The sequence below is a fragment of the Dromiciops gliroides genome, chromosome 2 (assembly GCF_019393635.1).
Source record: "Dromiciops gliroides isolate mDroGli1 chromosome 2, mDroGli1.pri, whole genome shotgun sequence".
NCBI lineage: Eukaryota > Metazoa > Chordata > Mammalia > Microbiotheria > Microbiotheriidae > Dromiciops > Dromiciops gliroides.
This window is the reverse complement of record NC_057862.1, coordinates 468,312,551-468,329,560: the sequence shown is the minus strand read 5'-3', so window position 1 is coordinate 468,329,560 and position 17,010 is coordinate 468,312,551. Positions and strand designations below refer to the sequence as shown.

The 17,010-nt window shown below is 43.8% G+C and overlaps 1 protein-coding gene across 3 annotated transcripts in view; it reads left to right on the top strand.

The window, feature by feature from the left end:
• Positions 1-4,247: 4,247 nt before the first annotated feature.
• ADCY3 (adenylate cyclase 3) overlaps positions 4,248-17,010 on the top strand; it is a 130,071-nt gene continuing 117,308 nt past the window's right edge. For 2 of the 3 annotated variants that reach the window (XM_043989255.1, XM_043989253.1), the window contains exons 1-2: positions 4,248-5,099; positions 5,795-6,690. In XM_043989255.1, the coding sequence (XP_043845190.1) occupies positions 6,016-6,690 (675 nt within the window). In that variant the 5' untranslated portion in view covers positions 4,248-5,099; positions 5,795-6,015. The remainder of the gene's footprint in view (positions 5,100-5,794; positions 6,691-17,010) is intronic. The other variant, XM_043989254.1, reaches the window with a different exon arrangement.

The window sequence follows — 17,010 nt, the reverse complement described above, 5'->3', positions numbered from 1 at the left end:
CCCCCCAAAAAAAAGAAAGAAAAGAAAATGCCCAGAGTTGGGAGATAAGAGTATCTCATTCAAGGAACAGCAAGGTCTGTGTCACTGGATCACAGAGTATGTTGGTGGGGGTTTTTAAGGGTAAGCAAGTGTAAGAAAATTATAATGGTAGGATGGGGACAGGCAATTAAGGGCTTTAAATTTAAATAGAGGATTTTATATTTGATACTGGAGGTAATAGGTAGCCATTGGAGTTTATTGAATATGGGAGTGACGTGGTCAGATCTGGGCTTGGAAAAGATCAATTTGACAAGCTGAGTAGAAAATGCACTGGAGAAAGAGACTTGAGTTAGGGAGACCTATCATTAGGCTATTACAATAGTGCAGGCTTGAGATGATGAGAACATAGTAAAGAGAGGATAGTAAAGAGTCTGAAAAGAGAAGGGGCAGGTACAAGAGACATTGTGAAGGTAGAAACAACAGAATTTGATAACTGATCGGATATGGGGGTGGTGGTATCCTTGACAATAACAGGGAAGTTAGGAAGAGGAGAAGAGTTTTTTGGGGAAAGATAAGAATTTGAATTTTGAACAAGGTGAGTTTCAGATGCCTAATAGGAAGGCGATGTCCAAGATAAATAGGAAGATAGTGAGAAAACGCTTGGTTATTCTTTTTGGGGGGGGGGGGCAGGGAAATGAGGGTTAAGTGACTTGTCCAGAGTCACACAGCTAGTGTCAAGTGTCTGAGACCAGATTTGAACTCAGATCCTTCTGAATCCAGGGCTGGTGCCTTATCCACTGCACCACCTAGCTGCCCCCAAAACTTGGTTATTCTTGACAAGTTTGTCAGAAGGCTTCACTGAACTAAAAGCCAGAATATTAAAAAAAAAAACAAAAACCTGGCAGATGTGACTATTGTCCATTGTCAGTGATCCTTGGAAAACTGTGACCAATAGAAGAGGTCTTTCAGACTTGGAAGGGGGCAACTGTCCTGATTTTCAAAAAATGAAGGAGAACTCAAATTATAGGATGGCAAATTTGACTTTCATTCCCAGAAAAATTCTTGAATTTGCATATAATGGGGAGAGGAAGTGGGGAATAATGCTGGCCAATGAAGCTTCAGTCTTTTTAGCATTTGAAGGCATTCTCTTTCTTCTGACAATCCAATGTGGAATTTTGGAAGCAAGTCTCAATTATGATGACTCAGGAATTTGTACTGTGTGATGAAAAGCCTTTTAACAATAAGGAGATAGAAGTACTAATGACTGAGGAGGCACGGAATAGGAACTGAGTTTGCATGCAAAAGGATGGACCTACCTCTCCCTTGGCCCCTTTGGTGCTTTCCCTTCCTGACAGCATTTGAGACAAGGGTTGTGAGTTGCACGCTGGGGGAGAGGCACCAGTTGCCCTATCTCCTGCCTGGCCCCTACATTTCTGTGAACACCTTGATCTCTGGTCTCTTCTGTGTTTATTTTTTCCTAATTCTAGTAGAATAAGTATTCTGAAAGGGTAATTTAGTGTCCAGGGGACTACTGAGATCTGGATCCACCAAAGTCCTTACTGACAACCAGAGATACTGTCAAAGTGATCTCAAGTAAATAGCTAAAAAAGGAAGCAGTCATCAGAAGCAGCTAGTATGGCTTCAGCAAGAACAAGTCACGTGATACATCATTTCCTTATTTATCAGGATTACTAGAATGATAGAAAAATAGTTTGCCATAGATAAAGTTGACCAAGATCTTAGCAAAGGATTTGATGAAGGTTTTGGTGCCATTCTTTTGGACAATATGGTAGTAAATACCTGGATCCAAAGAATAGTTATTAATGGTTCAGTGTCAGTTTGATAGGAAGTCTCCAGGAAAGTACAACAAGGATCTCTCTTTGGCTCTCTTGTTAAGCATTTTTATCAGTGCCTTAGCCAGGAGAGTCATTTAATATATTAAATGAAAAAGTCAGGATCCTCAAAGACCATGCTAGACTACAACATTGGGCCAAGTCAGGTAAGATGAAACTTGATGGGGATAAATGTAAAGTCTTGAACTTGGGTTCAAATAATCAACTTCACAAGATGCAGGAGTTGTGGGACCATTTAAGACTGTCTGACTATCCATGACCCCGTATGGGGTTTTCTTGGAAAGATACTGAAGTGGCTTGCCATTTTCTTCTCCAGTGGATTAAAGCAAACAGATCAGGTCTTCCTGACTCCAGGCCAATGTTGTATCCACCGAACCATCTAGTTGCCTCCACATCCAACTGTACTCTGGTCTGCTCAGGTCACATTGTGTTTGGTCCTGGGTGCTACATTTTAGGAAGGGAGTCGGTAAATTGGAGGATGATCAAGGAAGGGTAATCAGGATAGTGACAAAGCTCAACATTGTCAGATGAGAATCAATTGAAGGAACAAGGGATATTTAGCCTGAGGGTGAGGTGAAGGTGAGGAAGGATAGGATAGCTCTGAGAGGCTCTCAAGTACACTTATTCTGGTTGACCCCAGAGAGCAGAATCAGGAGTGAAAGGTAAAAGCTATAGAGGCAAATTTAAACTTGATGTCTGGAAAATGTTTCCTAACAGTTAAGGGGTATTAAAATATGAAATAGATGGAGCTAGTGGAATCCCACTTACAAAAGATGTTCAAGCAAAAGGCTAGAAGGATATCCGTGTCTTGTTCAGGTATAGCTAGGGCTAAATAGTCTTTGAGGTTCTGTGATGCGTAGGGAGGTTCACCCTCTGACATCATCAGTCTGTTACCAGGATCCTAACTGAATGAAGCCTTTCTAGTTTGGTAGGACCTGACAGTGCCTTCATTTATGCAAAGTACCCCCTCCCATCATATTCTCTCACCCTCACATCCTCCTCTCTCCCTTCTTTCTCCTTTTCCTTTGAATTCAAAAGTGGGGAAGAGATTAAAGGTTCAGGAGAAAGGGACCACTAGGAAGCAGAGAAATTAAACTTCTCTAAGACAACTAGCTGACAAGGTGGAATGAATCCAGAAGGTGATCAGTACAAGAACTGGAGACCATGTTAATACTGGGGTCAGTTGATGCAACTGGAGATACTTTATCTAGAGATGACCCAGGGGTGGTTATGATCTTTGATACTGAAAGTATTGTCATGGAACATAGGGATTAGATTGGCTTTGTTAGAGAATCCAGAGGATAGGACTAAGAGCAAGGAACAGAAGTTTTCCCCAAAAGAGTGTAAACTCCTTGAGGGCAGGGACTGTTTTATCTTCTGTTTTAGTATCCTCAGTGCGTACGGAAAACTCGAGGAATTGAACAGAACTGAAATTATAAAGCGGATTCCCACTTGACAAAGGAAAAAAACCCACCTGCCTACCCCCCCCCCAAAAAAAAAAACCCCTTTCCTTTTATATCCTATCTTCTTCCATTAAAGTGTAAGCTCCTTGGGGGGCAGCTAGGTGGCGCAGTGGATAAAGCACCAGCTTCAGGAGAACCTGAGTTCAAATTCGACCTCAGACACTTTGACACTACTTTGAGAGCAGAGATTATTTTTCTGCTTGTATTGTATTCCCAGCGTTTTGCATCCATTAAGGATTTAATAAATGATCATTGACTAACAATGAGTGGGTTTCCAGGAAGGGGAAGTAAATTCTTTGTCTAACAAGTGTTGGAAATGTTAATAGTGTAGACGGTTTTCATGATTTGGTTAAGGGATAAACCAGATCACCTCTGTGCTTCCTTTCAATTTTAACTCTTAAGGATCTCGTCCTCCTTTTTCTCTTCTTCCCAACCTCCTCTTTCTCTTCTCTTCCTCCTACTCCTCTTTTCTTCACTCCCACCTCCCCACCCTCTTCTCTTTCTTCTACTGTATTTTCCTTCCCCTTCTTTTTCTTCTTTTCTTTTCTTCCTTCCTGTTTCTTGTCTCTTCTTTATTTCTCTTCTCTTCCTCCTCCCCTTTTCTTCTTTCTTCTTCCTTCTCTCTTCTTTCATCTCTTCCTATGTTAAGCTTGCCAGGGTCTAGGTCTGGAGGTTCCCTTCTCTCTGCACTCAAACTCTGTGTGTGACTTGATCATAGGAGGGAGGGGACTGGCTCCTCCTCCAGCCCCATGAGGACCTCCACCCGGCAGTCTCCCAGGGACTCTCTGCTAGCTTTGGAAGCAAAAGAGGAGGGACGGAAGAAAAACGCAGCAACCACTGCCAGGGAGGGAAAAGAAAGAAAGAAAAAAAGAAAGGAAAGAAAACAACCCCAGTCGGGCGGGTGGGGAGAGCGAAAGAGAGCAGCAGAGGCCAGCACTGTCAGTCGGCTTGGGGCCCGGCACGCTTAGCGCCGAGCTCCGAGGCGCCCGATTGCTCCAGCCCGCACTGGATGCGGGGGGCTCCCCGCAGGCGTGCGGGGGCGGCGGCGGCGCGGAGAGGAGCAGGAAGAGCTAGGGGCGACTGCCTCTGGGGCCAAGGGGAGCTTGGGAGCGGCCAGCCGGCCGGTGCTGGGGGTGGCTGCCGAGGATGCTAGCCGGCTTGCCCGGCCTCTGCCTCCGTTTTCTACGCCTCTCCGCGGAAGGAGGGCCCCGACTGAGCCCCTCGCTGCTGAAGCCCCGCAGCGCCCGTTAAAGAGAGAGGAAAGGTAGGCTGCGGGCGGGCGGGCAGAGTCCCGCAGCCGGGAAGACAAGCAGGCTGTGCCAGCGCCGGCTGTGAAGCCAGCTCCGGGAAAGCAGTGCTCCCCGCCAGAGCCAGCGCCAGCGCCAGCGCCAGCGCCAGCGAACAGCCCTGCGAGCGGTGCGAGACAGCGGCGGCTGCCGCGCTTGGCTGCTTCCCCTGAATTTTCCATCCCTTCTCCTCCGACGTTACCGCCTCTTTCTTCCTTCTTCCTCCTCCTGCGGCTGGGCACATCTGGCTGCTGAGGGACAGTCCTGACCTCCTCCCATCCAGAGCCCAGCAGTCGAGGACTGTGGGGTGGGATCTGCTGCCAAGCTCGGGCGCGCTGCTGGCGGGGATGGAGAGGTCTGCCCAACGCGGAGGAGTGTACGGATAAGCAGCCTCCGAGGGCTTCAGGAACACCCGGCTTGCCTACCTGCCTGCTCTCTCAGTCCCACCGATCCTACAGTCCTGAGTGGGCACAGCCCAGGGAATTGAGCAGTGGAGGCTCTTCCCCCACCTCTCACAGGTAAATAGAGGGAATAAACCCCAGAAGGAGGTGGGTGGAAGGGCCCACCTTCTTTCTCATCCTGCGGGGGAGGAGACGCTTAGAGATCAGAAGGGAAAACTAGACAGAAAGATAGAGCTCACCCTGGCAGGCTGTAGAGGGGTGTGTATCTATGCCCTCTCACTTCCAGTTCGAGGTTGGGAGGCACAAGAGAAGGGGCAGAAGAAGACAGGATTCTCAAGGGCTGCTTTTCTTTCTCTCCTCTCCCCTTCACCGCTCCCCCCCCCAACCCATTTTATTCCAAATCTTCAAGGTTTGGGCCTGGAATGAATTTAATAGGTAAAGGAAAGAGGGGCAGAGTTTTCAAAGAGAGAGAGCAAAAGATGTCCAGTGCTTTACAAAGACTAGGCACTTAAGAAATATTTTTTGAATCGAATGCCAGAGAGGAAACCAAATGCTAGTGAAAAGACAGGTTGCCAGGCCTCTACAAGAGACAGGGAGGGGAGATTGACTCTGTGTGTGTGTGTGTGTGTGTGTGTGTGTGTGTGTGTGTGTGTGACTGAGAGGGTGTGGGTGGGTAAGGTTTGTTTCTGCAGCCTCTTGCAGGGGAGAGTCTGCATTGGGTTATGGGGGATGGAAGGGTCAACAGGGAACAGTCATGAACAAGAAGCAGGGTAGAGTGGAGGAGGACCCTCTCTTAGCAATGTCTTTTGAAGTTTCAGAGGATCCAGTTCCACCTGCTGCTCAGAAACCTCAAACCAGGCTCTGTTCCCGTCGTCAAAGGGTGTTCTTCAGCCCCAGACAAGAAGAGGCCCTTGGAAAAGCAGCCCCCCAGGCCTGATGGGGTCCTGCTAGGACAGGCCTACTAGAGGAACCTTCAGCCCTTCTTTCTCTTTTTTAGTTCTCTGAGTAGACCTGAGACTAAACACCTTTCAGAATGCCCAGGAACCAGGGCTTCTCGGAGCCCGAGTACTCGGCCGACCAGTCTGCCGAGTACTCGGTCAGCTTGCCTTCGGATCCTGACCGGGCAGGTGGCCGGACCCATGAAATCTCCGTCAGGAACACGGGCTCCTGCCTCTGCCTGCCCCGCTTCATGCGCCTGACTTTCATCCCAGAGTCCCTAGAGAATCTGTATCAGACTTATTTCAAGAGGCAACGCCACGAGACCCTCCTGGTCCTGGTGATCTTCGCTGCCCTCTTCGATTGCTATGTGGTGATCATGTGTGCGGTGGTCTATTCCAGTGACAAGCTGGCTCCCATTGTGGTAGCCGGGGTGGGGCTGCTGCTGGACATCATCCTCTTTGTCCTCTGTAAGAAGGGCCTTCTCCCAGACAGAGTAAGCAGGAAGGTGGTCCCCTACCTGCTATGGCTGCTGATCACCGCCCAGATCTTCTCTTACCTCGGCCTGAACTTCGCTCGCTCCCATGCGGCCAGCGACACGGTGGGCTGGCAGGCCTTCTTCGTCTTCTCCTTCTTCATCACGCTGCCCCTCAGTCTCACTCCTATCGTGCTCATCTCTGTGGTCTCCTGCTGCATCCATACACTGGTGTTGGGGGTTACTGTTGCCCAGCAGCAGCAGGAGCAGTTGGATGGCATTGAGTTGCTAAGGGAGGTAAGTACCTGCCTCTCACTCCCTACCCCTTCCCCAGGCATAGCTGGGACAAGGCATTTCTGCACCCTGGATGAGGTTGGAAAATGGTTCCCCCTATGTGGTTCTTGCTGCCATTGCCTTGAAACTGTTGATTTAATCAATTTATTAAGCATTTACTGTGTGAAAGGCATTGTTAACTCCTTTATCAAAATAGCCAGGTGTCATAGTGAGCAGAATTTTCTGGCATTAAAAATACTGGATGTGTGTTTATTAAGAGAGAGTGTGGTAGAGCGGATAAAGAATAAGTCTTAGAGTCAAAAAGACCTGGGTTCTAGTCTTGTCACTGACACATACTAACTGTGTGGCTCTGGACAAGTCAGAGAACTTCTCAGTGCCCTGAGACAGCTTTCTAAGACTCTAACTTTCAGACAGGGGTCTGTTTTACATTGATAGAAGGAGTTTCTTCACTGGAAGTTCTCTATACTGATGAAATCATGATTCTGATCCCTTCCTTCCTCCTCCCACTTAAAAAAAAAAAAGATGTGTACTTTTGTGTTTGTTTATTTTGGGTGTTATTTTGGATTTGTGACTCTGTCATTATGGAAACTCCCACTCCCGACATAGATCAGCATCCCAGAATTTATAGTCTTAGAGAAATGTCCGGAGCCTTGAGGGGTTATATGACTCACCCAGGGTCACACAGCTGGTAGGTATCAAAATCAGGACTTGAACTTAGGTCTTCCTGAATTCAAACTCTCCTTTCCTCTTTCTGCTTCCCCACTCTTCTTGTCCTTTGTGTTTCAAAGAGGGCCTCTTTTGTGTCCCCTTGCATGTCACATCCTTGCTGGGGTGATGGTTGTGGCTAGGGCCCTCTCTTCTCCTGCAGAGGTGACTGTTTGGAGGAGCTGAGGGTTCTCTTCATTTGCTCTGAAGTCTACAAGGGTCCTAAAGATACTCCAAGGTTTCCAGCAGAAATAAGAGATTCCTTTCAAGCTGCCCCAGTGCTTTACAGCTTCAGTTGCACCTACCACAATCTTCCCAAGCCTAACAGAGTGAGCCACAGCTCTCCAATTCCCTAGTGTTAAATGTGGGTCTCTGAGATGCTCCATTGTCACATACCAGCATGAGGCTTTTGTCTTCCTTCCCCTAGCCCCAGTCAGTATCTTCCAGTAGATGTCTCCTCTCTCCCATGCTTGGAAGTCTCCCATCTCATCTCTGCCTCCAGGCTTCCCTGGCTTCCTTCAAATCTCAACTAAAGTCCTGCCTTCTGCAGGAAAACTTTCTCAGTCCTCCTTAATGCTAGTGCCTTCCCTAGAATCTCCAGTTTATTCTGTTGACATCTTATTTCTACATAGTTGTTTACATATTGTTTCCCCCCAATAGACTGTGAGCTCCTTGAGATCAGGGACTTTGTTTTCTCTTTGTATCCCAGCTCTTGGCACAGTGTCTGGAACATAGTAGGATGACACCAGAGCCCTGAGCAGCCTTCCATTGGTGTGTATGACTTTCCACCAGAAGCACTCTCTTAAAAAGCAAGTCAATACCTTCTGGTGTCCAGAGCCCCCAGTAGTCATTGAGTTGCCTTGTTTGGGGTGCCCCAGAGTGAGCAGGACCAAGGCCCATTAGGGATTAGCAATCCCTGAATGAGGGTATAAGAACACGCTAGGGGCCAACCCTGGAGTCAAGAAGACCTGGGCTCATGTTCTGACATTCATCTGACGTATACTACCTCCATGAAAATGAGCACATCGTAAATTTAGTGCAAGAAGTTAATTTGGAGATCATCTCTTCCAGTCCCTTTATTTTACAGATGAGGAATCTGAGACCCCAAGCTGATGAATATGGGGGCAGGTCACACAACAAGCAAATGTCCAAGTTGGGATTTGAACCTTGGTTCAGTTTTAGACTCAGCTGCTCACCAGCTAAGTAACCCAGAGATTTTTCAAGAAGTTTAAATTACATTCTGTTTTAAAAGACAGGGAAACATATATTTCAGAAATATTTTAAAGTCAAGAGATGGGTTCAAAACATGATTTTAGACAGTCCAATAAAGACATTGTAGTATATAGTGTTTTACCTGCAGTCAACATGACCCAGGTTCAAATGACACCTTTCACACTTAATGACCTTTTGACACTAATCCCTTTGGGGGGCAGCTCTCTAAGACTATAAATTACATACCGACTGCCACCTGAGGAAATTACAGGCCAATAAATCAGCTAACAGTATTGTTAAGTGCCTACTATCCAATGGGTTTTTCTGGGCAATGGCTTAGTTTAGGGGAGTGGGAAGGCTTTTGACCCATCAAAGACATAAAAAGCTTCAGTCACACAGATTTCTCTGGGTTATGGAGATCTGATTGGTGAGTGCCTCTCCTCAACCACGATTTCAGGAAAAGTCCCAGCCGGGATTCATGTGACTCCTGACTCTCTAGCCATTGCTTCTCTGTAGCCTCTCCTCAGCCACCTCTTCCTCCCATCCCGTCTCCCTCCAGTTCTGGAAGCATAAACACAATCAAATCAATTCTACCTTTGTTCCTGAATGGGATGTATCAGTCTATTCCCATACTCACATTCCTGTAACTTTTTCAATGTCTCTGAACTTTTCCTCCTTGGCTCTTACTCCCTTTTGGATCTTGTCTCACCCATTAGAATGTAAACTCCTTGAAGAGGTAAGAACTATCTTTGCTTTTTGTATTTTGTACCCCCAGTGCTTGGCATATAGTAAGAACTCAATAAATGCTTTTCCATTAATCAATTAGTTCATCTGGAAATCTTCAGAAAAGGTGTGTCACCTAAGAGACAACACAGTTTAGGAGTCAGGAGAACAGGGCTGCTTGGTATACAAATACAGAGATGAAGAGAAGTCAACAAATGGGGACCTGGGACACTTTCTAGACCAAAGGAAAGGAGGAGACAAGACTAAATGACATTCCTGGTAAAGTGAGGTGGACTTCAGTTTCCTCATATGTAAAATGAAGGGGTTAAAATAGATAATCTTAAAAATCCCTGAAAGTTGATGAAATCAGAGGCTATGAAACTTTACATGGAAATAATGCTAGAGAATTTATGATTGCTTTAGGAGGGAAGGGGGCCTGGAGTGGTGGGTAGTGGTAGGCAGTGGGACTAAGGCCTAGAGTGGGCAACTAGCCCCATGATGAACCCTCTCACAAGCCCATTGAGAACCAGTATTAAAATACACAGATGACTATAGTCTGATCTTCCTTTTTGATGGTTTATTTTTTTTAATTCTCTTGATGTATTTTTACATAATTTACCTCCACTCCATGAGAGGTCTCCTGTAATTTGTTAAGAATATAGGGACTTCATCTGAAAGTGTGTGCAACATTACACATCTCTAGCACCTCCCTACTTCTCTATTGAAAACTTAAAAAAAAATTACAGAAATCTATTTTTTTCTACCTCTTGCTTCATTAAAAAAGGAGAAAAGAAAAATAAGTTCCTCATAATAAATATGCATAGTCAAACAAAACAAATGCCCTCTGTTGGCTACATATAAATATTTATGCATATATATGTGCATATACATATATGCGTACACCCACAGATATAGATAAATAGATGATAGATAGATATAAATTTTGCATTCTAAAATCTAATCTCTCTAACGGGAGGTGGAAAGCATGTTTCATCATCTATTTTCTAGAATCATGGATGGTCATTATATCGATTATGGTTCTTATAGCATTTAAAGTTGTTTTTCATATTGTATCAGTTCTAGTTCTGTTCATTTCGTTCTTCATCAGTCTATAAAAGTCTTCAAAGTTGTTCACTTTTGGAATATTAATGTTATAGTATATTATTCATTTAGTCCTGCTCACTTCACTCTGTACTAGTTCATACAAGTCTTTTCATGTCTCTTTGAAATAATCTATTTCCTCATTTCTTATATCACATTCATCTACCACAAATTACTCAGCCATTTTTCAACTGAGGGACATCCCTTTAGTTTCTGATTTTTTGCTGCCATGAAAAAGGTGCTATAAATATTTGTGTGTTACATATAAGACTTTTTCCTATTTCTTTGATCTTTTTTTGGCTTCACAGTATACCTAGAAGTATATTCTGGGTCACTGTTTAGTAACTTTTGTGTATAATTCAAAATTACTTTTCATAATGATTGTATTCATTAACAGGTCCTATTTTCCCACAACCCTTTCAACATTGATAATTTTCCTTTTTGTGTGAGGAGGGTGTGAGAAGGAATCTCAGAACTGATTTAATTTGCATTTCTCTAATTAGTAGTGATTTGGATTTTTCCATATAACTTATAGATAGCTTGAGTTTCTTTCTATGAGAACTACCTGATCATATCCTTAGACCATTTATCAGTTGAGGAATGGCTCTTATTTTTATAAATGTGAACCAGTCCCTTATGTAAACTTAGAAATGAGATCAGTATCAGAGGAACTTGTAAATATTTTTCCTAAATGTTTCCATTTTCATCTTAGCTACATTGGATATTTTATGTAAAATTTAAAAATGTTTATTTTATTCAAGTCATCCATTTTATCTTCTGATATCCTCTCTAGTCCTTATTTGATTAAAATTTTTTCTTCTATCCATAGATCTCGTAGGGATTTTCCCCCATGTTTTTCTTTGGATAGCTCTCGGCTTGACCACTCCCTGAAGTAACAAATGTGGGTCCAGTGAATTCTGAAGGAACCTAGAGCCTTATGCTGGGCCACTTTCTTCCCTGTTGTTCAGGGAGGTTGCTCAGGGTATCTTTCAGGTAATTTATATGGGGCACTTTGGCTAGGGATGCTCTATGGCTTGAATTCCAAGGGATATCTTCTTTCATACATATCAATCAATGAGTTGGATTAAGGGTAGATATAATGGGGGGAAGGTGGGTAGGAGGAAGAACTGAATTAGGTGTCAGAAGACTTGTCTTTACTAGCCCTGTGACCTTGGGCATGTTGTGTAACTCATATGAACCTCAAACTCCCCTAAATCAAGCCATTGCCCTTATCTAAGAAATGGGTATAGGGGGCGGCTAGGTGGCGCAGTGGATAAAGCACCGGCCCTGGATTCAGGAGTACCTGAGTTCAAATCCGGCCTCAGACACTTGACACTTACTAGCTGTGTGACCCTGGGCAAGTCACTTAATCCCCATTGCCCCGCAAAAAAAAAAAAGGGTATAATAACAGTCCTACTACCTCATAAGATCAAATAAAAATAACTGACACTTATATAACATTTAAGGTTTACAAAGCGCTTTACATATTTTTTCTATGCATGTACATATGTTTTGGGTTTTTTTTTGAGGAGTCAGGGAGGTTTAATGGGATGTTTTTGGATTTAGAAGACAGGGGCCAGGGTTTAAATCTGAGCCCATGTGCATCACTTAACCTCTCTTAGCTCATTTGTGAAACAAGGGGGTTGGATTAGATGCCCTGTTAAGATTCCTTCCAGCTCTGGATCTGTGATCCTCATAACAACTCTATGAGTGTGTAAGTACCCTACATGTATATTGTCATCTCTATTTCATAGCTCAGGAACAGTTATATCATTGCCATCATCAACAACAACAACGACGACTAACATGTATATAGCACTTCCTGTGTGCCAGGTACTGTTATTATCCCATTTGATCCTCATAACAACCCTACAAGGCATGTGTTATTGTTATCCTCATTTTACAAATGAGGAAACAGAGGTAAGCAGAGGTTAAGTGATTTGCCTAGGGTCAAAGGGTCTGAGGCTGGAATCGAACTCAGGTCTTCCTGACTCCAGTGTTTTATCCACTGCACCAGCTAGCTGCCCATGATCTCTTAGCTAGTAGATATCAGAGAAGGGATTTCAATTCAGGTCTTTCCTGATGCTGCATCCAAAGAAGTGACTACGATACCATGCTGCCACCAATGAAATAATGTATAAGGAAAGCCCTTTGTAAGGGGCAAAGCACCATGCAAATAACTCCCAGCACTATTTATCTACACAGACATAGGCTCATAGAGCTAGAGCTGGAAGAGACCTTGGAGGTCATCTAGTCCAACCCCTTCATTTTATAGATGAGGAAACTGAGGACCAGGGAGGGTTAGAGTCACACAGATAGTAAATAATGGAAGTAGGATTTGAATGTAGTTCCTATGACTCCAGAGTCTGTGTTCCTCCCATTATGCCTTTCATGTAAGGTAAAAACAGTTATTTGGGAGCCTTAACTACCTGGAATGTAGGCAAGGAAGAAGCTTTGAACAGTGAAAATGGATGTAAAAAAATGGATGCCATAGATCCCATGCATTAAAGCCCACATAACCTCCCCATAGGAGAGCTCCTTTCATTTAGATAGGTGGGGTGGTATGGTGGAAAACACATTGGCTGTGGAGCCAGAGACAGGGAGTTCAAATCCCAGCTCTTCCATTTTGTCATTTTTATCTGAAAAATGAGGGGTTTAGAGTAAGTCACTTCCCTGATCCCTTCTAACCGAAAATCTGTGTTCCTGGGCACACTTTCCAAAAGCTTTTCCACATAATTTCCAAGCTCATAGCAGATTCCAAACAGCAAATTAGAAGAGGAGATAGAACTTCTTAGAGACAGGTCTTCACTGATTGCAAAGAGAAGTCAGCCTGACATTAAAGAGGAGACAACCCCCCCCCCAAAACAACAACAATAACAACAGCAACAACAACGACCAAACCAAAAGCCAAAACTATAAAACAAAATGGGAAGATTCTAAAAGCTGAACTGGACCATTAAGGGTGGGGACAAACAGTCCTTCTGTCTCAAAGGAATCCCTGGGGGGCATCACTGTGTTGGAGCCCTCTCTAATAAGGAAGACGAAGAGCCATCAAGGCAGGATCCATGGTGTTCAGTGCATCCATTTAATAAGACAGGGATGTAAGGGCGTGTGTGATACATTTGAGAAAGAACTCCTTTAAAGTGGTTAAGATAAAAGTTGAGACACTTAAATAGCTAAGCTTCATTGGTCTGGAAAATCCTCTTAGGAGTTGGAGATGAGATTGAGTTGTGAGGGATGGAGGAAGGGAACTGAGATCTCACATCCCATAACCTGATGCTTCTCAGGAAAGGAAGAGGCTGACAGTAAGTGAGAAGCAGCGTGGTGCAGTGGATAGAGAGCCAGCCTCCAAGTCAGGAAGACCTGTATTCTCAAGTCTTGCCTCTGATGGGTGGTCCTGGGCAAGTCACTTTACTTTGAAGGGTCCCCAGGCAATTTTTAAATAAGATTACAGTTGTACTTTGTTTCCAATAGTTCCCTATTCCAATGAAATCATAGATCTGGACCAAAAGAAAAAAAGAATTAAAATTGACTTTGTACAATGCCATCCCACTCAGTGTATATTCTTTATCCATTTGGAACTCATTATTAAGGCTTCTTAATCTTTTTTTCCCGGTAATAGATCAGAAGATTTAAAGCTGGAATTTAGAGATCCTCTAGCCTAATGCTTTCAATTTACAAATAGGGAAACTGAGGCTCAGAGAAGTGACATGAGTTTCCCAAAGTCACACAGCTAGTAAATAGTAGAGCAAATAATTTCAATTTCTTAAATCCCTTCCTAGAGGTCCTAGTTTATAACCCTTTCCTCATTTTAGCATAGGGCCATATGGTCTCTAACTGGAAGATACCTTAGAGATCATCTCTTCCAACCAACTGCCTTATTTCAAAGATAAGGGAAGGGAGGTTAAATAATTTATCCAAGGTCACATAGCTAATAAGTGGCTAAGCCGGTGTCAGACCCTGGGTACTGGGGAATGAAAGAGACCCACTCCCTTGATGGAGTTGGACGCACGAGCTCTATAACTAACTGTTTCTGTGCCTCTGGACCTACCAAAATGGGGGCTATGAGCAGCTAGGTCTTTAGGGTCATTAAATGCCTCTGTTGTCCACCAGCAAACCTTGGGGCACTATCATAGATCAGTGAGGGGGCTGTTAGGGCAGAGAACCTGAAAGCAAAGTAATGATTATGTTCCATGAAGTCAAGGAGTAGGACTTTGGCAAACATAGGGGTCCCTCACTGTAGTGGGGACTCCTACTCACCTTCCTCTGTGCTTCAATTACTCTGTCCCTTTCTTCTCAACTGCCATTTCTCCAACTTGGCAAATAACTATTGCTAGCATGGGTCACAAAGGATGGCCTTCCAGGTAGTCAACGAGGATATCGATGGGATAAAACACTACCCACTATAAACTACTATTTTTTTCCCTTAAAGTTAAGACCTGTCATTTCATAAGATTTAGGGAATTCTCAAAGTGGAAACACCCTCCACTGCAACTCCTCTCTTGGCAATGTCCTCTTCTATCACACTTTCAATTTTCCTTACTTCAAGGGTGAATAACAATTAGCTATCTCCAGTCCTGATCTGATGTCTAGGACTCCAGACATAGGTTTCCATTGATCGCCTGGAAGGTCTTCCCCTCTGTGGGCTTCATTGTGAGGTAGTAGACACCCTTTTACTAGCTATACTCAAGCAAATATTGGAATACTGTAGTCAGGGGTCCTGTTAGAAGGATACCTGCCTTGTCAATCAATCAATAAGCCCTTATTAAGTACCTACTCTGGCACTTCACTAAGTTATGAGAATAAGACAGAAAACCAAAAGAATTTCTGCCTTCCTGGAGCTTACATTTTATTAGGGGGAACAATACATACACATACAAGGAAATACAAACTATGTGTGGAATAAATGGAGAATAATTTGGGGGAAGGAACATCAGCAGCTGGGGTGGGGGGAAGTCAGGAAAGACCTAATATGAGAGGTGACAATGGATCTGAGCCATGAAAGAAGTGAGGGAGTTTAAGATTCAGGGATAAGGAGGGAGAATATTCTAGACATGGAGGACAACCTGTGCAAGAGCATGGAAATGGAAGCTAGAATGTCACGCACAACCAGTGGTGTGCTGGAGCTAGCTCAAGCAGATTGTTCAAATTTCAGCGGGAATATTTAAACCTCTGAAATTGACAAATGCTATAAATCAGGTCCTGATTTATTGTTTTGTTGATTGTCTAGATTTTTAAAGAAAATGTTAATAATGCAGATTAAACTTAATGGTATGTTGTTGTTGTTGTTGTTGTTTTGTAGAGCTGGTTATTAAACACTGACCAGCGCATCCCTGCATGTACACAAGAGCAAGTGGCCAGTCTGGCTGGCCTGTAAAGTTCATGAAGGAAGTAAAGTGTAATAATCTTGAAAAGATAGGTTGGAGACAGTTTATGAAGGGCTTTAAATGTCAAACAGGAGTTTATATTTAATCCTAGAGATAATATGGAACATCTGGTGTTTATTGAACAGCAGAGTGACATGGTCAGACCTGTCCTTGAGTAAAATCACTTTCCAGCTATATGGAAGATGGATTGGAGGAGAGAGATTTAAGGTATGGAGACAATTTAAAAGGCTGTTGCAGTGGTCCTTATGAGAGGTGATGAAGTAGGGTGTTGGCTGTGTGATTGGAGAGGAGATGGATGCCAGAGACATTGTAAAGAACTGATAAGACTTGGCAGTGGATTGGAATGGCCCGGGTTGGGGTGGGGGGTTGGAAAGAGACTGAGGCTGAAGAGTTAGGGATGACTTTGGGTTTATAAACCTAGGTGACTATAAGGTGGGTAGTACCATCAACAGAAACAGGGAAATTAAGAAGGGTGGGTATAATGAGATCTATTTTAGATGTATTGAATTTGAGATGACTACAGGACATTCAGCTAGAAATGTCTAATAGAGAGTTGGTGATGTGGGACTGGAGTTCAAAAGAGAGACTAAGGGTATTATCTATCTATCTATCTATCATCTATCTATCTATCTATCTATCTATCTATCTATCTATCTATCTATCTATCTATCTATCTATCTATTCACACACATATGGGAGTCATTTGTTTAGAGATGGTAATTGAACCTATGGGAGCTGATGAAATCCTCAAAAGAGAGAAGAAGGTAAGGAGTAGAGTTTTGGTGGGGGAGGAGGGTCACCCATACTTAGTGGGCAGGGAATGGATAATGCAGCAATGGCCCCTAAGAAAGAGGAGCAAAACAGATAGGAGGAAAAAAAGAAGGAAGGAGAAGGCAGTGGCACTGAAACCCAGGGAGGAGAGACAGTGTTCATGAGGAGAGAGCAGAGAAGTCAAGAGAATGAGGATTGAGAAAAGGCAATCAGATTTGTTAATTAAGAGATCATTGGTAGTTCTGGAGAGAGCAGTTTCAGTTGAGGGATGAGGTCAGAAGTGAAATTGTGAGATTGTGTCGGTAGTTGGACTTGCTGAACTCTAAGTGCTCTCACAACTCAAAATGCTTCACCTCATGAAGCTGAAACATGACCTTGGATTCAAAGGAAGGGAAGCTGAGGCACAGAGGTACAAGATGAGGGC